Consider the following 24,686-nt stretch of genomic DNA (forward strand, 5'->3'; position numbering starts at 1 on the left):
TATGAAAATATCATCACTTTTGTTTTTGAGGACGAAAACGCTTCTCCAAGGGGGAAGTAGTGTTAGGCTTAGGTTAAGACAGGCCAGGGCCGAGAGCCAGCACACACATGTAGTACAAGGGAGCCTATATCTAGCATGTCAAGGGCCTATATCAGGCATGGTTGGGTGGAGAGTTGCATGTGCTAGTCCCTAGTCTCTCATAGAGAGACATAACATACACGAGAGAGAGAGAGAGAGAGAGAGAGAGAGAGAGAGAGAGAGAGAGAGAGAGAGAACACAAGATATATGTGGTTCACCCAAGTGTGGGCTACATCCATGGGAAAGTAGCCACTTTATGGTTGTACACTTCAAACTTAAATTGATTCACAAAGGGCTTAGAAACCCTTAATGGTCATCCCTCCTTATTCTCTCCCTACCTTGTACATCTTGCTTCTTCTCGCTTTTACTTTTCATGTGTAGAGGAGACCTCCTTTTATAGATGCAAAGAAGCCTCTATGGGCTACCCTCTCACATGAGAGGCAACAGTTCATGTGTAGATGTGTCCATGTACAGACACGTCCAATTAAAATTCGTCCACTGACCATTGAACACCGCCCACCATCCACCGACCATGTGTCTACCAGTGGTTTTTCAACGACTTTTTGGCCATCAAGCGTCCGTTATATTTTGGTGAGCCGGGTATGAATTTTTTATTTTTCGACTTATGATCTTTCTCACGCACGATGGATTCTTCTCATAACATGGGCCCTACAAATATGCATTTCTAGAATTAAAAATCACAAAGATAATTAATGCTTCATACTCAACAATCTATATGAAAAATATGATACTTATATGGTTAAGACCTCGATAATCAATGCATCACCAAAATGATCCATCTTTCTTCTTTTGAAAGAGAGGAGATGCACCCAAGGAGATGTACTAAGTTTAATGATCTTTGCTCGCGGTAAGGTGTTGAATTTTCTCCTTACCCTCTTATCGCTTCTGAGAATGACACTTTATAGGGCTTTTTTTTTACTAGTTCTCTCCCCGGAATGGTCTTGATCTCAAGTTCCACTATAGAAATGATGGATTTTGGTTCTTTCTTCAAGAAATACATCAAAATATTCTTGTATCCACATTGGTTTAGGATCAAAAGATTGCTCTTCTACCTTGTTAAGTTTTGAGTACAAAAATATGTTGGCCTTTGCAACGAAAACCTTTCAAAGATGATTTGCTTTGACCAAATGAACCTTCTATCATCCATCCATTCATTCCTTGAACCGATACTTCTTGGACGTGATTGTCAATAAATGATAGGCTTCCTTGTGCACAATGAATATGCACATCATGGCTAGTTAACCAGTCCATCCCAAGAATTTCACCATAAATGCCTATTAGAAGGGTTCGAAAGGTAGTTGAAGCAGTAGATGAGATTTCCATTTATAGATGTAAAGGAGCCTCTATGGGATGCCCTCTCACATGAGAGGCAATCGTCCATGTGTAGATGTGCCCACACAAGTAGGCGCATCCATTCAAAATTCGACCATTGAACATCTTCCACTAGCCACTAGCCATGTGTCTACCTCTACCGATATTTTTCCAACCACTTTTTGGCCATTGTCCAACCAATATATTCCGACGAGCTGAGTATGCATAATTGGTTTTCCTACGAGTGATTTTTCTCGCTTCTTCTCATAACACATGCCTTGGCTCCATACTCAATACATCACAAAGTAATCCATCTTTCTTCTGAAAGAGAACAGGTGAACCCCAAGGAGATGTACTAGGTTTAATGAATTGAGAAGAGGAAAAATTCTTATAGTAAAAGAAAAGGACCATTCTTCGTGAAGACCTTCCTCTTTCTAATTACTTCTAACTAGTTGTGTTTTAGCTATAAGATTGTGGCTTATAGAAGCATTTTCTCTTATTTAGAAGTGTCCAATGTTTTCTTTTCAGAAAAATAGAAACCTCTTTAAACCCATTGGGGAAGCAATGAAATAAAAAGCAGGTTTGATAGCCTTTCAAAATTGTTGGGAATCATAAAATGGTTCACTTGGAAGGATGAGGTCATTGAAAGGAAAATGACAACTTGTATGTCTGGTACGATTTTAGGAAAGTCGTGAAAAAGCCGAATGAGTGGATGATGGTTTGAAGAAATTCGAAGGGGAGTAAGGGAACAGGGTGGTCGTACCTCAGCTATATCTAACACGGGCATGGGAGATGGGATCAAAGGCTCCCATCACTTTTGGGCCCCGACATTAGGCGCGCACCGTAGATCTTGTCGCAAAAGTAAACTCGGATATTTTTGTAAACTCGGGTACCCGAGTTTACAAAAATACCCGAGTTTACTTTTGCGAGCTCCGATACTATTCCACAGTGACGTGCACGGGCGTGGTGGATAGGCCGCATGGCCCTCAAACCCTAGGTTGTGGGTTCAATCCCGTGGGGCGGGGGGGGAGGGGCGAAGTAAACTCGGGTACCCGAGTTTACATTTTTCCCGAGTTTACATTGTCCACGGAGGCACGGGATCTACGGTCCTCAATCATCCCACCGTAGATCCCATCTCCTCCCATGCCCGTGTGAGATATAGGCCAAGGTGGTCATATGGGGTAGAAGGTGACGGCGAAGGTTTGACCACGTGGTTCTCTCTCTCTCTCTCTCTCTCTCTCTCTCTCTCTATATATATATATATATATATATATATATATATATATATATATATATATATATATATATATATATATATATATATATATATATATATATATATATATATATATATATATATATATAGGAAGCAAGATGGGTGGGGTAGTGTGTCTCTCATACTCTCTCTCTTCTCCATGAGCCTCAGCTCAGTCAGCTTAAGCAAGGCCTGATAGAGCCTGGACAACGTGAAGGCTGCGAGCCAACTGATGCAGGAAGGTTTGATGTTGTAGTGAGCTGCACACAGCTAGGGCACAAATGGGAGAATGGAGGTGAGGGGGGTGGTGGCGAGGGAATCAGAAAACTATTGGGTTTTCTTTAAAGTTATGCAAGTTAGAGAGAGAGAGAGAGAGAGAGAGAGAGAGAGAAAATGAAATGAAATGAAATGTTATATTAACGTCTTCAAAAGGCCATAGTGACCTATGAGACCAGAAAGTTACAAGGTGGTGGATCTAATACAAAGTCGGAGTAACAAAATAACAACAGTACAAAACAAAGATGGATCCTAGATTGGTCGATGTGAACTAAGCAAAAATGGGCGGCTTGCTGGGATAGCTGAATCACAAGAGATCTAGCATCAGTCGTTGGCGGATCTCATCAATCTCCTCCATGGTTAGTAGTCTAACCGGGCATTGTGCATGCCTGGCCAGCGTGCTCCGAATCTTCTGAAGTAGCCTCCGTCAATGATGTGTAGTCCTCTGCAGTCGTGGGCGCCTAGATTTTCCCAGTTCAATCGCTCGATCGATCAGTGTGCCTTTGGTGTGAGACGAGGGGGAGCTCTGCTATGGGAGTGGCGCTTGCAGCTGTCCCGTGTCTGCTCTGAAGAAGTCTGTGATCCGTCTTTGAGACTGGCTAGCCTCGCCATTCATCAGGCTATCTCTGTGTCTGCGCAGCTCGAGCAAGAACAAACCCAGGCCTCTCTGATCTTCGTATCCCATGACTCTTGAGAGTTGTCCAAAACCCTCTTTGAACAAGCAATGGAAGCGGCCTCGTATCTCGTAGTAGACGGGGCAGCGGCATGTATAATGCAGCTCTGTCTCAGGCTCCATGTCACACAAGGGGCATGTCTTGGCCTCTGCTGGTACTCCGCTGTATCTCCCAGTCTCAATCTGCAGCAGCTGGTGAGAAGATGTGCGTAACTGGCCAATAGCACATCATATCCCATGAGACAAGTGGGTATCCATGTATCTGGGTCTCGTCACAAAACCATCTTCCGTAAGCTGGAGAAGGTGGTCTCTGTAGAAAGCCATTTTCGGCCCAATTCCTATGCTGGTTGTATCCATGTCCTCCTGGTGTCTAGCTGGTCAGGTCTTGGCAAATGAGCTTGGTGATCTCTGACTGTGTAAGAGTGAGAGATGGTGCATCCAATGAGTACTGGAATGGTGGCAGCCTGTCTATGTTGAACCCATGCGCCTGAAACCATGATGCCATCTCCCCATACCAACATGTTGTATCTCCTTGTATGGCTAACTGTCGAGAGGACTCAAGTGCTATGCGAGCATATATGTCTCTAGGAAGTTCCCATGTGCGGTTTATGAAGGAGACTGATCTGGTGAGCGCCTCCACCACTAGTGGGGGGGCCGCTAGCTCTGCTCGGATAATGGCCCGTGGTACTGATGCCTTGGCTCTAATGAGCCGCGAGACCATAGAGACGAGAGGTTTCTCCATGTTCCCCCATCCATCTGTGCGACCCGGCCTCCCGCGGTGATCCAATGAAGGTCCCCATATCTCAGCTCCATAGAGCAATGCTGAAGCCACCAAAGTGTCAAAGAGCCAAAGCTTCGTCCGGGGCTCCTGAAAGTGAACCTGCGAACACATCTTCTCTAATCTACCCAGTGTTGCGTGGGCTCTAGTCAGTCTGGTCTCTACTGCTCTTCTGAGTGAGAATGCAGGTCCGCTAAAAACCACTCCAAGGTAAGTGTAAGCATTTGTGTACTCCACAGTCTCTTGGCCGTATGTGAATGTAGGTGTTGACCTCCTGATCCACTGTGCGGTGGTATTAAACACCATAACCTTGGTTTTACCAAGGTTGACAGACAAACCACTTTCATGGGCAAACCTATGCAAAGCATTCAGTTGACATTGCATTCCCTCTGGAGATTCGGAGATCAACACTACATCATTAGCATATAACAAAAGTGGAATCCATGTCCCTGCCAATTGTGCACCTCTATCCCCATCGCTCTCAATGTAGTCAGAAACCTCATCCGCATACATACCGAAAAAGGTAGGAGAGAGCGGGCAACCCTGCTTCACCCCAATAGTGGAGTGAACCGGTGTAGAAAGTCCCTCAGGGGTGCGTACATGCCCTACTACTGATCTGTACAATGCCATGATCCCCCAAATGAGCTCTGTGGGTACTCCCATTTCCTGTAATCTGCGCATCAATCTAGCTCTGGGTATTGTGTCAAAATATTTGCGGAAGTCCACAAAGCTACAATAGATCCGTCTCCCATGAGATCTGCCTTCCTCGATGATGGCCCTGAGTGTCAAGAGTAGAGAAGCCTCTCCTGAACCCTGCCTGCCCAGCTGCACGTATTCCTTCCCTCTCTGCTCATCTACTCAGCTGTTGCTCAAGAGTGGATGCATACAACCGTGCCAGTGTGTGTCCAATCATGAAAGTGCGATAATTCCCAGGCTCCATGGGGTCTCCTGACTTGAAGATAGGTATGATCGTAGATAGGCTCCAAGAGTCCGGTAGGCCCTCACACATGGCACGGTTAAAAATAACTGCTAGAAGCTTTGCTAGTAGGTCTTTGGCATGCATGAAATGCTCAGCGACTAAGCCATCATGATCGTATGCTCTCCCAGTCCTCATCCTGTCAATAGCTTTCTTCACCATCTAAGCGGTGAAAAAAGCACATGTGTGTGGGCATGGATCGAGGGGGTTGGGGAGGGGTGGCTGTCTAGGTACTGTGTACAAAGATAATGCGTACTGACCCCAGGTCTCTGTGGAGGAAATAGCAAGGGCGGGGACTACTCATGAAAGAGCCCCCACGCCTCACGCGAGTCCTGACTCAAGAATAGCTGGTATAGATCCTGCTCGAGCCAAAAAAGCCCTCTTCTTCCGCCGCACTAGGCGTCGGAAGTCAATCTGTGACTGTCTGTGAGTGACGTCCCCCAAAAGCACCTCCCTCTGAAGTCTGGCTCTAGTCTGGCGGCACTCCTCATCGTACCAGCTGTTCTGAGGCATGCTCCCTGATCGACGGCTCTGCTCAGGCTGGGTGTGTGGGTATGCCTCTGCTGCTGCATCATGTAATGTCTGTGTCAGTATAGTAGTTAGCTCCTCTAGAGGTCGCCCCGAGCCCTCAGTGCATAGGCGTCTGTAGATCCCGTCCATGTATACAGAATCCGTCTCCCATGTGAAGGTGTAGCGAGTAGGGGCTGCTACGCGTGGCCTGTGTGCTACACTGAATTGGAAGGAGATGGTCATCGACACCAGAGCATGATCCACTACCACCCCAACCGGTCTGGGCCCCAACTGTGAGATCCTGGATACTAGAGATGAGATTCGGCTGTGCCATGACATAGTCCACTGTGCTGGCTCCATGTCTGTGTGGGAAGCAGGAAATCTTTGTAGGCCGTTCAAGATGGCCAATCCATGTGCGGTGCCCATGTCTATCATGTGTCGCCCATACTCAGTATATTCCACATCTTGTGATAGTATGGACAGGCCGGTCTCTACAACATCTAGCTCTCTAAGCATCTCCTCTGAAGTATCATAGAACACTGCCTGGTGATGGGCAATCCTAGCATTGAAGTCCCCTAGGATGATAATGTCACCATCCCTAGAGAACTCCCATATGTCATCATCCAAAATAGAGAAAGGGGACTGTCCTCTGGGTGATGCATAAACTGATGTACTCGGGGGAAAGTACCAAATAGCAAGGTAGAGATATCTGTCTGTCTCTGCTTTCAATCTCACCCACATGTACCTAGCCTGCTCATCCCTGCAGGCTATATGTATCAATGGCTGCAGATCCTCTCTAAATAACATTGCCACTCCCCCCGAGCCCCGTCCTCTGTGCTCTGAGCGTGTCTCCTGTCTGTAAGCTGTCTCCCACCTGTATCCACTGATGTGAGCCATGGATTGCCCAGGGGCCTGGTGTGTCTCAGAGTAAAAGATGATATCTCTTCCGGTAAAGCTATCCTCAAAAGCACCCACATAAAGACGCATAGATCCATTACAGTTCCAGGAAGCCACTTTGAGTGTGGTCCCATAAGTCTCGCACTGTCATGTGGAGCACCGATCTAGTATTACCACTTTTCCATCTCGGTAAAAGGCAATCTTGCCTTTAAACCTTGCCGCTCTAATCTCCGGCATTACCTCCTGCATATGAGCGATCTGCGAGAGGGTGAGATCATCTCCGAGAAAGATGTCAGTCTCTTTAAGAGTTGGTCTTTTCTTCAAGAAGGACTTCTTCGCTTCCATGGAGGGAAAACGGAGGATGAGCACTCTTTCTTTTGAGGTTTCTCCACTGCTTCCATTTTTCTTTATATTGCCTACTCTCCATGCCCTTGTGTGCGTCGACTCATAAACCCCCATCAAGGCTGTGAGTTCTTTTACTTCTTCATCCACATTGCCTTTGTCTTTAAGATCGCAAATTCTCACATGTAAAGCGCACACCCGTCTTCTTTGCTCCTCCTCTAGTGTCTGATTAATGATAGTGGGTGTGGACGTGGGCGTTATCTCCTTGCCTTTTCCTTTCTTGGCCACCTTGATCCATTTCTCGGCTTCATCCGCCTTCTGTTGAGTTTTGGTAAGAACATCCACCCAAGAAATCGTCATTTCTTTGTGTTGCTCTTCTCTCTCTTTGATGGCCCGTACTTGCTCCTTGTTCGTGTTAATTTCTTCGATTACGGAGGGTTGCAGTTCGCCCTCTTCCAGTGTGTTTCTTGATCGTGCTTCGGCGAGATCTTTCTTGAGTGACACAATCTCTTCATCTTGAGTCATCACTCGGTTTTCCAGCGTATTTATCTTGCTCTCTTGGATCAGCACGCGTCCTTCGAGCATGTTTATTGTGCCCAAGAGATTGCGGTTCATCTTGGTAATGGTCTCCGTCATTTCCTTTTTGCACTTTTGAATGGCATCCTCTAGGGGGGTCACTTTATCGTTCAGCTTCCTCATGCTTGATTGCCGTCCGAAAAGGAGTCACTAAACGCACGTGTGCACCCACACTAACAACGAGCGCGATGGCTGGGCGAGTGGGGGAACGCGAGGAGGTATGGCAAGGGAGGGGCAATGATAGAGTACGAGAGAGAGAGAGAGAGAGAGAGAGAGAGAGAGAGAGAGAGAGAGAGTACGGGCGATAAAGTTATAAAAATAGAGTTAAAAGGAAGCAATAGAGATAGAGTACGGGAGAGAGAGAGAGAGAGAGAGAGAAAGGGGGGGGAGGGGGGGGGGGGGGGGGCGGGGGGGGGGGGATAGGCGATAAACGTTACAATGCAGAAAATGTAAAGAGTTTAGGCGAGAGTTAAAAAGGGGGGGGCGATAGGCGATAGGGTTAAAGGGTTAAAATGTAAAATGTAAAGCGATAGCGGGGGGGGGGGGGGGCAACGCGATAGAGAGAGGGGACAAGGGGGGCCTATCACTATAGAGAGGGGGAGCGGGGGGCGCGGGTGGGGGGGGGGGGGGGGGGGGGGGGGGGGGGCAAGGGGTGCGGGTGCGCAAGGGCAGAGGGTGCAAGGCGGAGGAGAGCGGCGCTGGGGGGGGGGGGGGGGGGGGGGGGGGGGGGGGGGCCTGCGTGTAACAGCGCGCAGGCAGCCGCTGGCAGCAGCAGAGCGCGTGAGGGCAGAAGAGAGAGAGAGAGAGAGAGAGAGAGGTATCTTGAAATTTTTCAATATTACAACACTATTTTCCCTTCCTAGTTTGTACTTAGATGATACCCAAATGTAAAAGACCTATTGAACCTGCCCTACAGGTACACTTTTTTTACGTGACATCTCCTAGTTTCCACCTGTTACCACCTCAAAATTATCCACTTGTCACCTTCTCAACCATTAAAAAAGGCTTCTCATGTGCTACATGGTTGACTGATAATGCACCAGTTGTGTACAACTGAGAGGCTTGTAGATACGTCAAAGCTGGTCTTACTCATGTAGCCAAGTAGTTATCAAAATCTGTTAAAAAGAGACTAGTACACATAATATCCACTAAAATAGTACCTACATGAGGCAAAGCATGTAACTATTGGGAGCCATTATGAACCATCAGATACGGCTTGTCAATAAGTGCCACATCGCTGCTTGTGAATCACCAACTAGCCTAGACTTGGTGAATGACGTCTTATTGAAGGCCATCGATCACAAGAGGTCGTTCACCAGTCTTAGGCTACTCGGTGATTCACAATATGGTATCAGAGCTATGCAACTTTAATCCTCCATAGCTCCAAAGCTTGGACTTGAGGTCGCATGACATGTCAAAACTTTGTGAACATAATTTAAGAGAAGAAAAGGGGTTCAAAGTAGGTGGCTTTATAAAAAGTCATCGGATAAGGGGCTGAGATGTCCAGGATGCCATTTTAAAAAAACACAGTACAAGGGGGGGCGAACGAGGGGGGGGTGGGGGGAATCTTGATGGGAAGCTAAGTAATCTATAGACCAAAACAGCTAAAACATAATACTATGATACCACTCATTATTAGGACAGTAAGACCCTGACTGCTTGAAAGCTCTCAGTTGGAAAATATATATTTCAAATCAGAACAGATGTACAGACTTCCAGGGGCGGTGCTGCTATAACCTGTTGAACAATGAGAACCTCCCTTATTCAAAGCCATCATGGCCCATAATAGCGGTTATTGTGTCCCTGGGCTTGCCTTGAGCCTCATGCCATGGCAGAATTTACATAAATCAGATGCTGATAGGAGCTTCTTATTTCCTCTCAAGCTATTTTCACCTGGCCAGTTAAGGTCCATCACTACCTAGACATGACTGCTAATATCAATCAAAAATTGGTCCTCAAAAGCTCCTGCGCGACTAAAAGTTAACAAGGATGACTGGGATTCTCTCGCTTAAATGAGTTGCCTAAGCACATACTGAAGAATTCCACCATGTTCAAAGTAGGTCAGTTCAACCTGCAAGAAATAAACGAAACCCGTAAGTCAAGAAGTGAAACCTGAAACGCCCATTGCATCAGACATGTAAATATGTGTAGTACCTGTGTGTCGAATCGCAGAGTACAAGTGAAACTCTTCCCATTATCGGTTTTCACTTCAACATCTTGCCCTGGAGTGATGGACTTGATGTCTGAGGGCAGGTCAATAGTGTATCTCTCATAGCCTGTCAAGCCCAGAGAATCTGCATCTTGGCCTGCCTTGAAGCAGAGAGGAATGATTCCCATGCCGACAAGATTGCTGCGATGAATGCGCTCAAAACTCTTTGCAATAACCGCTTTAACACCCTGAACACCCATCAAGAACAATTTTAATAAACCATGACAACCCACAATAGCATCAGGTAACATGATAAAAACCCATAAACAATCTTCCTTCAACCTGGCAAGGTATAGATAAGTTACCTGGAGGTAGGGACCCTTAGCAGCCCAATCTCTGGAGCTTCCACTACCATATTCAGCTCCTGCTAAAATTATAGTCTCTGCACCTGCTTCTTTGTATTTCTGCACATGGCCATTAAGGTTAAAACATGCCCAAATTGAGAAAAATAACATCCATCATGTTGCAAATGCAAGTAAATGAAATGAATGTAAGGCTCACCACAGCCGCATCATACACATAAAGCTTCTCTCCAGAAGGCACATGAATTGTCTTTGGTCCTACTTCACCCTTCAAGAACTTGTTGACAATTCGAATGTTTGCAAAAGTTCCCCTCGCCATCACTTCGTCGTTACCACGGCGGCTACCATAAGAATTGAAGTCTTTCCTGTCCACCCCTCTCTCCATCAGATACTTGGCCGCTGGACTGTCCTTGTGAATGTTCCCAGCCGGAGAGATGTGGTCGGTTGTTATGCTATCTCCAAAGTTTAGTAGACAATAAGCATCTTTGACACCATGGGCACCAGGAGGATCGAGAGTCATGGTCTTGAAGAAAGGAGGATCGTGTACATAGGTAGACTTAGGATCCCAAGAGTAGAGGGCACCACTAGGGGCATGTAACTCATTCCACATGGTGTTGCCCTTCGTGATAGATTTGTACGTAGACTTGAACATCTCCGGTAAGACTGAAGATTCAACTACCTGTGCAAATAAAGATGCAGAGAGCAGAAAAATTTTGCATTTATAATCTAGTTCATAGTTGGAGTTCAGACCCGTATGGTTGACAGACGTATGAAACGAAGAATATCATACCCATATGATATGTTTAAACATACTTGACCAAAAGTTCTTTTTAAAAAAAAGCAGGCTAATAAAATCAAACCCCCAAGTTTTAACGTTAGCTTTGGGAACCTACGTGTACGATTTCTAATTTTGAAGTTCGAAATGCTATTCATGTTCATTCAGGAGTTCACGTTCTTGGTCTTGTTTATTTTGATCTATTATCAATGGACGCTTTTGGTCTCTTCTGTCAATATTCTACTTTCGACTTTGAAGCTCTTGAGTCTCAACTTTTTAGAATTAAAAGTTTGGCACATCTACTTCAATCTTCATCGATGTTTTTACTCAAAGTGGCTTTGAATAAATCTGAAATTACAGATTTACTCTGTATTTCTTAGTATAAAATTAGGGTCACGTATGGTTCGACTCCAAGGCTTCCATACCCATAAGCTATTGACATATGGTTCACGTATGGAAAATCTATGATCTAGTTTTAGGAACCTACCTTTGCAATTTCCTCATTTGTTGGCCAGATGTCCCTGAGGAACACTTCCTTTCCACCTTTGCCAACACCAATTGCTTCCCTTTCAAAGTCAATATTGACCTGCATTGCCAGAATATAGGTTACCAAATAAAATCACTTCAATTCCTGAACATGGAAGTTCAAAAAGGGAAGAGAACTTACAGTTCCAGCGAGTGCATACGCAACAACAAGAGGCGGAGAAGCAAGATAGTTGGCTCGCGTTAATGGGTGCACTCTGCCCTCAAAATTGCGGTTTCCAGACAGTACAGCAGCAGCAACAATGTCTACATAATGTGTGCTGGCATATGTTAACACAATTATGAACTCAATTAAGCAGTGGTACCAATTGCGTGCAATACTTAACCTTTCTCAGTGATTGCTTCTGCCACTGCTTCATCAATCTCTCCTGAGTTGCCAATGCAAGTGGTACAACCATAACCAACTAAGCTAAACCCTTGGAGGTCTAAATACTTGTTCAAGCCACTGCAAGTGGACAAAAGAAACAAACATCAGATTGGAGCAACATAATCTTCTGTCGAATTGCACAGCTAGACATACAGGAATCTTAACCTTTCATGAAGATATTTTGTCACAACTCCAGAGCCAGGTGCTAAGCTTGTCTTAATCCAAGGCTTGACCTGTTCCATAGTTCACAAAAATGAGGACTCTTTGCCAGCTTGAATGGGAGGTATATCAAAATCAAAGTCAATGAAAGGCCAACACCTCTAGGCCTAATTCATATGCTTTCTTTGCAACGAGGCCTGCTCCCAACATGACACTTGGATTTGAAGTATTTGTGCAGCTCGTGATAGCTGCAATTACAACATCACCGTGCCTTAACTCTGCTGGTTTTCCATGATACGAGAATTCCGACACTACACCCTGCACCTCTTTTGGTATAGAAAATCCCTAAAAATGAAGAACTAGCCCATTTCAATATATGCCACAACTTAAGTGATTATTAAAATGGTATGGAAAAGGCCGAGATCTTGGTACTACCTTAAAGCCAACTTTATTATCCAGACAGGCTTGCCAATCCTCCTTCATGTTCTTCAATGAAACTCGATCATGAGGCCTTCAACATAAAATAAAATCAATGCCCACAATGCAGTGTCAAAACATGGGCAGACATTTCTGTTAATTTAGAGATCATACCTTTTAGGACCAGAGAGGGAAGGCTCCACTGTATCAAGGTCTAGCTCCAGGTATGAAGAATATGTCTTCTCTTTTTTAGGCTGTTGTTTGAAATAGCAGACCATTAATAAGCAGGACAAGTAATAGAATCACAGCTCTCTGTGCACTTACACAATCTCACCTCACTGTAATCAATGAACATCTTGTTGGCGCGCAAGTATGCTTCAATCATCTTCACCTGCACAAAGACAAAAAATTAAGAATTAAGCCCTCTTGCACATATTACCAACGAAAAGAATCGAGCAATTTTAGCACTAAAAAAGACTCACTCTCTCTTCATCTCTTCCCGTCAATCGGAGATACTGTAGTGTCACATGATCAACAGGGAAAAAGCCCATGGTCGCTCCATATTCAGGGGACATGTTCGCAATCGTTGCACGGTCTGCTAACGATAAAGCAGACATGCCCTGACCTGTACAAAGCAATTATATGATTTATATGAAAAAATAAATAAACACTAAAGAATGGTCTGAATAGAAAGTAGCACATGCCACATGAATCATATTCTAACCATGAAATTCCACAAACTTGCCAACCACACCATGCTTTCTGAGCATTTGGGTGATAGTAAGGACTAAGTCGGTTGCTGTCACCCCTGTTCGCATCTTCCCAGTCAGTTTAAAACCAACAACGCCTGGAAGAACCATACTCATGGGCTGCACAGAACAACAAAGACTGATACAAATTGAAGAGAAATCACTTGTTCTTAAAAAGAGCAACTGTAAACCCTTACTTGACCAAGCATTGTGGCCTCTGCTTCAATGCCACCAACCCCCCAGCCTGCCACACCAAGCCCATCTATCATGGTGGTATGCGAGTCTGTACCTACCAGACTGTCAGGGTAAAGAATGCCATCACTGTTGAAAACAACTCGGCCAAGGTACTCTAAGTTCACCTGCAAAACATCAAAACTAGAAATTACTGCATGCTGATGGTGTGAAGAAAGTCATGAACATTGTCGGTGAACACAGAAATGGAGCCACTAAGCCACTCTCGTTTTCACCTCTAATCTCTAAAAGACACCTCGGAATGTATGTGAACACTATTACATCAGTATGGCAAACAGACAAATAACTTCAAACAACAAAACAAAATTGCTTCCAGATTTTCCATGTACCAATGCACATCTCTTCAGACTGGACTTAAAGTACTATCTTCAAGAAGGCATCATGTTCATGGTATGGTTTGAAGGTGAAAATTGCACTGCTACAATACCTGATGTACTATACCAGAGCCTGGGGGCACAACCAGCATATTTTTGAAAGCCGTTGAGCCCCATTTCAAAAAAGCGAACCGCTCTTTGTTCCGGTTAAATTCATACTGCATGTTTGCTTGCAGAGCATTCTCTGCCCGTGCAACATCCACTTGAACAGAGTGGTCTATGACAAGATCTACAGGGACCAACGGATTTATCTTATTTGCATCTCCTCCAAGCCTTTTAATAGCATCACGCATGGCAGCAAGATCCACAACAGCTGGAACTCCTGTAAAGTCCTGCAAGCCATAGGCATTGACCAGTTACGTCCTGTAAACATCAACAAGTGGCCTCGACTTTCAATGTGACTGATTATGCATGATTGGCCATTGATGTGCAAGACCCACCTGAAGTATGACTCTGGCAGGTTTAAAAGGTATTTCAACTAGTTTAGGAGCAGTATTTTCCCAATCAAGAATTTTCTCCACATCATCTTTGTTTACTTGAAAATTGTCGCAGTTCCGAACAGCAGACTCCAACAAAATTTTGATGGAGTAAGGGAGAGAATCTAAAGTCAAAGAGCACATTGTTGTGTCATTACCAAGCCAATTTGCTTATATCCAAACAACATTGAGCTCACTAAAATTACCTATACGAGGATCCTTCAATGCAGGAAGACTGTAATATTTTCCAAAGCTCCCACCCTCCTGCTTTGGCAAGTCCGTCAAAGTATACTTGAATGGATTTTCCGAAGCTGCAATAGAAGCATAAGAGTTAGGCCAACCAGGCTCTGTCATGAACTTTTACGCAATCAAATGACGGAGCTGATAATCACTGGAATATGGCACATATGAAACTCTTCAGCAATTGTAAACGATGATGACAACTCATGACAAGAAAAGTTTGCAGAAAAGTTTGCAAAAGTCTCACAGGTCACCAACATATACCTTGGCAAATCCGAGAGTAAAAGCCCCGACTTCACCCTTACGGGAAAGTGCTAGTTCAAGGCTTGGACATCAACAAGATAACATACCCATCGGCATTATAACATCCCCATAAATGGCATCAATCATGTATCACATATGCTCTCGCACTACATACACATGAACAGTGTCCATAGCTTGGGAGAATGTTCAGCTGGTTCACCGAAATCAACAAAGCATGACGATCACTAAAGCTTATGACCTTGTAGCACTGAGGCATTCAGCTCAATTGGAAGCACCATATGCTGTTTGCAAGTATCAAGAAAAGCTATGTAACAGAACTTTTTGGCATAACCCAAAAAGATCCCAGGAACTAATATCAATTGTATTGGTCTACAAATTCTATTGGTCAGGCCATCTGCACAAGACTATCAACCATCAAACTACATCAGTAAATACTAAAGTGGGATGTCATACACCTGCTGGCAACGTCAGAGCTTTCTACTAAATCTTAGAGATTGAGTCACTACAGTTGACTGAAGCAGAACAAATATACCCATGTTAACCGATGAAACCTTCAAAGTATCATCAAAAAAAAGTTGGGAGTTGAAAGCAGACAATACGTAGGGCCTAGTCTCAACTTATTGCATGCAGGGATTGGGACGTAATCCAAAAGTTTGTCTTGAACTTTGCTGCATAGGAATGCCAAGTAGCATTACAATAATCAGTGCTTATCTGCCCATTTCAAATTCACAAGCATAAGAACAGTGACCTACTCTTCACCCAACCCAACTCAAACCCCATTCTACACAGCCTACAGGTGACCAACAGGTCAGCTATAAACATACGATCATCAGAGATTAGACTCATTTTCTGGTTTTCGCACGACAACGAGAATACATTTTACTGTATCCAGAAGCATGCTACCTACAAAAGTGTGGTCTATGAAAAGAGCAGTGCCAGAAACCCACTCACAATTCACCTTTCCTTGGATTCTTTGTATTCTAGCTGAGTGAGCTATATATCATGGCAGCAGTGCCATCATCGACTATGTGAGGAAAAGGACAGCTAAGGAGGTGGGTGCCTAGATCTTTACATTTGGGGCCTTCGGACTAAGATTAATCTGCGGTGTAAAATACATCAAATTTTTTACTGCCACACACACAACCCCACTGTCACTGAAGTTTGCTCCGCCCACGAGAGAACAGTAAAAGTTATAAGGAACGAATCCTAAGATGACCCAGATCTCACACGATTCTAAACCTACACTGAAAAAGCATACAAGTATGTTTAAATGGTCGACAACGAGTAGGACTGAAGCAGATCGTTGCAGAAAAACTATTGAGGATGTCATAACAAACAACGATCCCACTTGTTTTCTTCTGAAGCTTTCAAAATCACTTCTTTAAACTATCCTACAAGACATCTCCAAAATCAGAAAGCTTAAGGGCCCTGCGTATAGTTACCCATTGTTGCAAGGCTCCTAGAAAGACGTTGAAGAGGAGAAATAGAGACAGCAGATGCTCTAACTGGCGAGGCGGCAAAAGGGAGCTTGCGGAACGCTGATTCTGGTAATAGAGGGCGGTTGGTGTTGCCGACGCTTCCAATAAGTACAAACCCCCGCTGCTGCACAAGAGGGCCTGCACAGGAGGCTGCTCTACAAGACAAAGGGGTGTGGGTGCTTATCGCTCCTCGAATCAGAGAAGATATATGCATGCTTTTCTGCCCAAATTAGCGGATTTGTGTAAGAGGGAGGTGAAATTTCTTTTTTAATCAGGAACATAAAGCCACACCCCAATCAAGGAGAGGGGAACCTCATTTGCTTTTTTTCGCTTTTTTGTGGAGTTGCTAAGGCAAAATTAATCGGGTCTCCACGAATTTTGCGCAGAGATGCGTCTTCTTCCTGCTTTCTCCACCTAACCCAAGCGGATGACCTAGCTGATGACCTCGCCGCACGAGGCAGAATTGCAGACGGTAAAGCCCTAACGTTGACAGCCTAATATAGATCTTGATTCCGCTGCCCACTCGGCGAAATTGTCTTTTGGAGCTTGGCCACCACTTCCTGAGAAGGTTGAAAGGCAAGAAGAAACCAAAGCCTATGCTTGCGTGGCAATCATTTCCGGGGTGGCGCATCTCAATACATTCACACTTGGCCTCATCAGAACGTGTCGTGCACACGCACTATGCACATAATAAAACCTTGCTATATATTTTCGCCCCTTCTTTAGAACAGGGCTTATGAGTGGCCACATCATCCGACAAAAGCCACATATGCATATAATCAAAGCTGAATAGTAGTTGAGCAACAAATGTGTGTGGCACTCTTAGATAGCCCAGTAGCCTCAGGCAAATCAGGGTGTGATTGGAGCTCTGACTCGTGAACTTGATATCTTGTCAATCCCGATGCGCCTACGTAGACTTGTCTGCACCGTCAATCCCTTGACTCTCACCTGTGTCACGTATGGACAAGGATATCCCCCCTTCCATTACTTGTTTCCTTCTTGCTCGTGAGTGCTCGTCGCTCAGTTGTGACATGCTCAGCAGTCGACCAGTATAATCTTGAGGCTCAGCAGTGGCACCTTCCTTTTTGGCATGCAAGGCCATAGAGGGAGATTTGGCATGCAATTTTCTAGCCAAAAGATCTTTGGACGATTATGACGTACAACTTGGTTTAGGATGTATCCTAACTAGGACGCACTTGTTTTGAATGGATTCAGTGGTGTGGGGTTAGTGCATGCACTCAGAAACATATCTTTAACAAAAGACTTGCTCTTTTCCTCCTACATCATTATTTTTGGCTTCTCAACTTGTGGGTTTCAATTTGATTGGCCCTCTTATCCAATGCACATGCATCAATTAATTTGCAATGATCTTTTGCCCTTGCTAGTTGGCAATCTTTGGTGCCCTATCTTTTGCCCACTAGTATTGGTATGTGTCAAATGCATCTACATGGTGCACTACAATAAGTCCCATCCTCTTATACATCATTTAATGCATGCATTTGAACTTTGCTCACATATGGCAATATCTGATGCTCATGCATATCAACACAACTCGGTTCCTACCATGCAAAGGATTTGCATGGGATGTCTTTTGTACACAAGTGATGTTTGAAACCGCAAAGGAAGTTTTTATGATATTGCATAAGCCCACAACACACCCCTATGCCAATATCCGATGCTCTTGCGCATCAATGCACCTCAGTTCCTACCATGCAAAGGATTTTCATGAAATATCTTTTGTCACAAGTGGTTTTGTGATGTTTGAAGCCGCAAAGGAGTTTCTATGATATTGCATAAGACCGTGCAGCACACCCCTGGTCCAGCTTGTGTGGCTCTACATGTTGAGATATCATGCTCTATGCATGGTACACTTAGATGACTTCTCACCTACATTTATTATCGCCAAGGCTAGATAGGGGACACAACATCGCTAGTGGACAAAACTGTGCAACTAATTTCCATTTTGGGACTGTTTTGGCCTTCATTTTGGAGTTATAGTGCATTCACATGTAAGAACTTGAAAGATTAAATTTCTATAAATCCCCCATTTTGGTGTTGTCGGAAGCTCAGACAGTGTTGCAGTTTCCACACGTATTGTGCATATTAAAGTGAAACATTGTATTTGGTGTATGTGCCATAAAATCTAATATCTAACTAAGCCAAACAATTTTCTCACATTGTAGTAATCATTTAATGTGGGGAAATAAATGGGAACAAGAGTTAAGGTCCAATCATCTTGAAATTAGAGCTAGGAAGAGGGGTTGACCCAAGCAAGGAGGGGGGTAGCTTGACCATATACCCTCTCCACACACACTCTCATTATTCTCATAGTGTGTTGTACAAGAACACCATCTCCTTCTCCAAGCTTGAGAAGTTGAGAGCCTACACCAACAACTCTTGGCTATGGAATGCAAATCCAACCAAGAGCCATGCTCCAAAGTGCATGCTTGCCATCTTCTTCATCTCCATTAATATGCTACTATTCTATGATAAGCTACAAGAGTAATACAAAGTGAGGAGACTATTTCTTTCTCGTATGTTACTTCTTCTTCCTCTTCGCTACCCTCATTCCCTGCTAGCTCTCTCCATCTTTGAAGGTGTTTGAGGTCTTGGGACTAAGGCCAAGGACAATTTAATGCTTTGGTAAGATAGTTAAGGGCATAATCTTGGTGCATGAAGCTTTTCATCTTCATTGCACCAACGAGGTTTCAAGGAACACAAATCTTGTATTGTACCAAGTCTCTCTACATGGGAGAATCTATAATACAAAAGACTTTTGGAGGGGTGACCGGCTCCATGTAAATCCGATCCTCAATTGTTGTCAATTTCTCTAATCCTTTCTCTGTGTATTTTACAAGTATTGTTCATGCCAAGCTAATTAGGTGTAATGTTCATTTTGCTGCTTTTAATCAAGTACTCTTCTTATGCTCCTTAAAGAACCCTCTGAAAGGAAATGCTCACTATGGTTATTTAAATTCCGCTATTATCCATGTCATAGTCATAATCCATTACATTGGTATCAGAGCTATTGGTTTCTCTTTTCTTGCTTAAGAAGAGAGGTCCTTAAGTTGTCCATGAAAGGTTGGACATGTTCATTGCAAGAGGGTAATTGGGATCTATTATCTTGGTTGAAAAGGACTTAGTTTGAGGTATAGCATTGGAAAATATAGACTTAATAATAGAGTCTATTGGGGCTTGCCTTTGGCTTAATCATTATTGAGCTACTAGCAAGCTCAACAGGAACCATAATCAATCGAGCAATGTTAAACCCTCTCCACTACTCTTTGCAATCAACAGTCTCTAAACCACGGGTGTGGCTGCTTGAGAGCTAATTTTCAAAGGTAAAGAAGAGTAGCAACTAAGGTTTCTGAGGGTACCAAAGCACAAAGTAGCATATACATAAGTTCAGTTAGCGTGGCTGACAATAATAAAGAGAGTAGAATGAATATTGACAACTTTGATTTTGCACATGAAGGTGCTACTGATGATGCCCCAATGTTTGTGAACTATCTTGTTACTAGGTTGCAACAAGCTATGGGCAACCCTGCCTTGCAAGCCAAAGTTACTCAACAACTTCATGCGTATTGGATTTCCCTACCTCTCCAAGAAGAGAGAGAGAGCTTAGGAAGCCTCTTGTTGAGACTTCCAAAAGAAGACTCTCTCTGATAAGAGAAGAGGAGGAATCCAATGAACGACAAAGAAGTGAATCTCCAAATTCCTCTGAAGATGTGGCTCCACATAGACGGCAATCTCGATGATCTCCAACTCCTCCCAGGAGGAAAAGATCCTCATATAGTCCTTCTCCTTGTCACTCTGAAAGGGAAGAGAGGAAACAAAGGAAGAAAAAGGCAAGAAAGAGGTCACCCTCTTCTCCTTCTTCATCACCTTACTCTTCTTTTGACGAAAGCAAGGGCTATTCTCCTATAGAATACAAGAGGAGAGGACATCGCAAATCCTATCCTGAATGGGAACACAAGCTTAAGAGCTTCAAAGAGGGAGGAAAGAGTATCTCTTTTCTCACCTATGATGGCACCTTTGGTGCTACTGACAAAGTATTGGCCTTCATCCGGCAATTTGATGTGGCCTTTGGAGACGAGGGCTTCATTGAGTCCTCCAAGCTACATCATGTAGCTATGCACTTTCAAAATCCTGCTCGTCAATGGTGGGCTAGACTTCGTAGCAACGGCAAAGCTCCAAAGACATGGAAAACTCTACGAGATGGAAAGTTTCCATCATGAAGAAAGTCCTTGCAAGCGATGCCAAAGATAAAGTGCTCACCAAATGGTGGATTTTGAAACTACTCTCCAATGAGTCTATCCACAAATATGTGGACAAGCTTTGGGATTTGCATCTCAAAGCTACAGTCTTTCAAAACATAGACTTCTCTAAGCAAAAGCAACAATTTTTTTGTGGAATTACCTGAAGAAATGGCCGAGTATGTCAACTCACAATGGCTTGGTTCTATCACCGAAGTCATCCACCACATTGTGGTTGCTTCTCATATTAATTTCCAACAAGGGGCTAAAAGAAATGCCAAGCCCATCGAAAACAAAGATCAAAATGAGTCAAGAGGGAAGAACAATGCTCAAAGCTCTTCCCAAGGCAATTTCAACAACAACAAGACCATGGAGAAAGGAGTTGGTAAAAATAAACTCTCTCCTGAAGATTTATAGGCTTTTCGCAAAGATCATAAATGCTTTAAGTGTGGGGAGCAAGGACATGGCTATCGTTCTTGCCCCAAAAGGAATACCCGCAATGAGACTCCTAGAGCTTCCATGATCGAAGCTCCAAAAGAGGATGCTCATTGCAAAGGGTCATCGATTTCCCATGCTTGGGGAAAGGTGAGGGAGCATGATGTCTTCATCCTTTTTGACCTTGGCTCTACTCAAAACTTCATATCAATGGAGTTGGCCACTAAGTTCGGTATACAAGCTTTTGAGATGGGAGATATTGTAATTACCGATGGAGCTTTCAAGGGACAACAAGCCTCCGTTACTCCCTTGATTGAGAGTTTGAGGCTTCATGTCCAAAGCTACGTCGACAAAGAAGACTTTTTCATCTCCCCTCTCCAACATGAGGATGTTTTCTTAGGGACGCCATGGTTCAACCGCATGGCTGCCAACATGAAGTTCCCTGAAAGGAGAATTTATTTCACCTACAGGGAAAAGAACATGTATATAGATGCCAATGACTCGGGCCGTACTATACCTCTTGTAAATTCACTTGCTTTTGATAAGTCAATGAAAAGCTTGATTTCCTCGTACATGTTTTTTGTCAAACAATCTCTAAATGATGCTAATGTTTTAACAAAACAAAGTGATAGGAATCAAGAAGAATTAGACTTGTCTAATTTTTTAAATAGATTCCAAGATGCATTTATCGATGACATCCCTATGGAGTTACCTCCAAAACGAGGGGATGATGATGATAAGATAGAGCTTCTACCTGGGAGCTCACTGCCTAATAAACCTCCTTATAGAGTTTTTCAAGCTCAGCAAGAGGAGATTATGAGGGAAGTGCATGAGCTAGTAGACAAGGAGATGGTGAGGCCTAGCTCCTCTCCCTTTTGTTCACCAATCCTACTAGTGCAAAAGAAACACGACACATATCGTATGTGTGGCGACTATAGAGCACTAAACCGGATCACTATCAAAAACAGATTTCTCGTGCCGCGGGAAGAAGGTCTATTTGATAAGCTACAAGGTTCTACTTACTTCAGTAGGATTGACCTAAAAATGTGGCTATCATCAAATAAGGATAGTGAATGAAGATATTGTAAGGACTACTTTTTGCACAATATTTGGTCTTTATGAATATCTTGTCATGCCTTTTGGCTTAGCAAATGCTCCGGCCACATTCAACCGCCTAATGGAGAAAATTTTTAGGCCCTCTCGCAAGTTTACTGAAGTGTTCTTTGATGATATCATTATCTACTCTAATTCTCTCGAGGAGCATAAGCAACATCTCCTAGGTAATCTTTTGTAATGGAAATGGCCTATGAAATTTGAGAATAGCGGAATTAAGAGAATTAAAGTGAGCATTTTTGTGAGATCACTTTGCGAACATAGAGGGTGAACTTAATTGATGGTAGCAAATAAACATAGTACTTAATTGCGAACATAGAGGGTGAACTTAATTGATGGTAGCAAATAAACATAGTACTTAATTATCTTGGCATGAACAATACTTTTGCAAGAGAGAGAGTATTAGAGAACATGACAATAGTTGAGGACCAGATTTACTTGGAGCCGGTCCCCCCTCCAAAAGGCGTTTGTAGTATAGATTCTCTCATCAAGAGAGACTTGGTAAAATCCAATCTTTGTGTTCCCTGTGACCTTGGAGATTCTATGAAGATGGAAAGCTTCATGCATTATGAGCATAACGTAAACTTTGCAAAAAGCATTAACTATCCCAAGACTTAGTCCCAAGGCCTCAAACACCTTCGAAGGTGGAGAGAGCTAGCGGGGAATGAGGGTAGGGAAGAGGATGAAGAATCATCCACAGGAGAAAGAAATAGTTCCTCACTTATCATCAACTTATCATCACTCTTCTTGCTTAGCATAGCATAGTAATGAAGATGAAGAAGATGGCAAGCTTAAGCATTGATGCATGGCTCTTGGTTGGATTTGCATTCCATACCCAAGAGTGTTGGTGTAGTACTTCTCAACAAGCTTGGGGAAGGAGATTGAGTTATTGCCCTTTGCACTCCACACAATGAGAGAGAGAGAGAGTGTGTGTGTGTGCGCTGGAGAGTATACCCCCCCCCCCCGCCCCCCTCTCAAGCTTAGTCCACCCCCTCTCTCTCTCTCTCTCTCTCTCTCGTATTATTTAATTATATTATTTGGACATGTGTCTTCTTTTTCCTCTTTGAGAGAAAGAACTTAATTATTTATTTTTATGCATCTAAATTCTCATTGGAACCCTTTAAAGCCTATCCAATAGGATTCAAGCACATCATGAGGGCCACATGTGGAGGATTCTGACATGTGTCTTTTATGCTTCTTAAGTCATTTGGTTTGAATTGAACACTTCAAGCACTTAGTCAATCAAGCATGAAAACCGTTTATGTCTCTTGAGCGTTTATCTTTGAATTAAACACTTCAAGAACCTTAGTCATTTAAGCATCAGAATCACCTTAAGCTTGGGCAAGGTTCCCACAAATACTTTAAGCACTTTAGTTAGCAAGCCGACAAGCACCTTATGCTTGGGTAGGATTCCCACTTCAAGGTCATCCCTAGCTTGCCTAAGGTCAAAGGACTTTTTAACACTAACTTTTGGAGGTATTTAATGAAGCTAACCTTTAAGCTCCATTAGATGCACATTGCTCTTTGATAGACTACCTCCTTTTGGACCCCTATTGAGATGTAACCATCTCCTCTTAGTCTCTTGCTGAGGTAAATCTAGAAGCACTTATTGCACATTGCTCTTTGGTAGACCGTCTCCTTTTGGACCCCTATTGAGAGCAACCATTTCTCCTTTTGGTTCCTTGTTGAGATAGGTCTAGAAGCACATATCTATATCCTAACTCTTGTTCCCTTTTTATCTTCCATATTAAATGATTAGTTAATATGAGAAAATAATTTGGTAAAGTTAGATATTATATTTTATGACATTAACTCTCTCTTGAAATCATAGTCGTCCTTGACTATGATTTCAAATCGTCCTTGACTATGAGGTAGAGAAGATAAAGCCTAGTCATTAGTCCATGTTTCTTAGCGGGTAGAGGATCCCTTTTTACCCTATGACATCATTCCAGAATGGATGATCAATCCATTTGGTGCTCGAGAGATTTAGCTGCCGCATGGCATGTCTGCTCTTTAGTCCATATCATACTTCCAAAGTAGAGTGACAAGTTCTACTTGGTGTTTGGGAGACGTCGTCAACACAAACATGATCCTAAGCATGCATACTTCTTAAATTTTGCTCACAATAAAAGAAAGAGAATGAGTCTTATAAGACAAAAACACTGTTCATTTAAAATGCATTTTTATTTGCTTACTCTAGTGTAGCATTGTAAGCATTGACAAGGTTCATATTTTCCTTAAGCTAGGGTCCTTGTATCCATCTAGCATCTTCAAAAGGATAATTCTTAAACTTAACAAGATGTCATTGGATAATCTTATCGTTTCTTGGTACCGTGTCTTCGTGTCAAAGAATCGATTCGGGCTGCAATACCTCTTCTTGATCTTTGATCTCTGGCGGGTCCTCAGTTATTGGTTCTTTTTATGGCTCTCCTTTGTAAGGCTTAAGTAGGCTCACATGGTTAACATTGTGAATGAGCCAATGGTTGGGCAACTTTAATTGATAAGCCATCTCATTGATTGGCTTAAGAATTTAAAAAGACCATAGTATCTTTTTGCTAGTTTAGCATAATACTCTCGGTGGCCC

The 24,686-nt window shown here is 43.4% G+C and overlaps 1 protein-coding gene across 1 annotated transcript; it reads right to left on the minus strand.

Moving 5' to 3' along the window:
* Positions 1-9,349: 9,349 nt before the first annotated feature.
* On the minus strand, positions 9,350-16,887 carry LOC147422340 (aconitate hydratase, cytoplasmic-like). The gene is made up of 19 exons (XM_086503679.1): positions 16,263-16,887; positions 14,523-14,627; positions 14,281-14,441; positions 13,894-14,172; positions 13,412-13,573; positions 13,190-13,334; positions 12,948-13,090; positions 12,800-12,856; positions 12,640-12,719; positions 12,484-12,559; positions 12,208-12,393; positions 12,055-12,122; positions 11,849-11,967; positions 11,647-11,768; positions 11,463-11,565; positions 10,404-10,879; positions 10,208-10,306; positions 9,848-10,090; positions 9,350-9,764 (listed from the first exon to the last, which is right to left on the minus strand). Exons 1-19 carry the CDS (start codon positions 16,510-16,512, stop codon positions 9,702-9,704), a joined length of 2,937 nt encoding a protein of 978 aa, XP_086359805.1. The 5' UTR covers positions 16,513-16,887; the 3' UTR covers positions 9,350-9,701.
* Positions 16,888-24,686: the final 7,799 nt, after the last annotated feature.

Source organism: Adiantum capillus-veneris, chromosome 27, assembly GCF_014529385.1.
Source record: "Adiantum capillus-veneris isolate H3 chromosome 27, ASM1452938v2, whole genome shotgun sequence".
Classification (NCBI taxonomy): Eukaryota; Viridiplantae; Streptophyta; class Polypodiopsida; order Polypodiales; family Pteridaceae; genus Adiantum; species Adiantum capillus-veneris.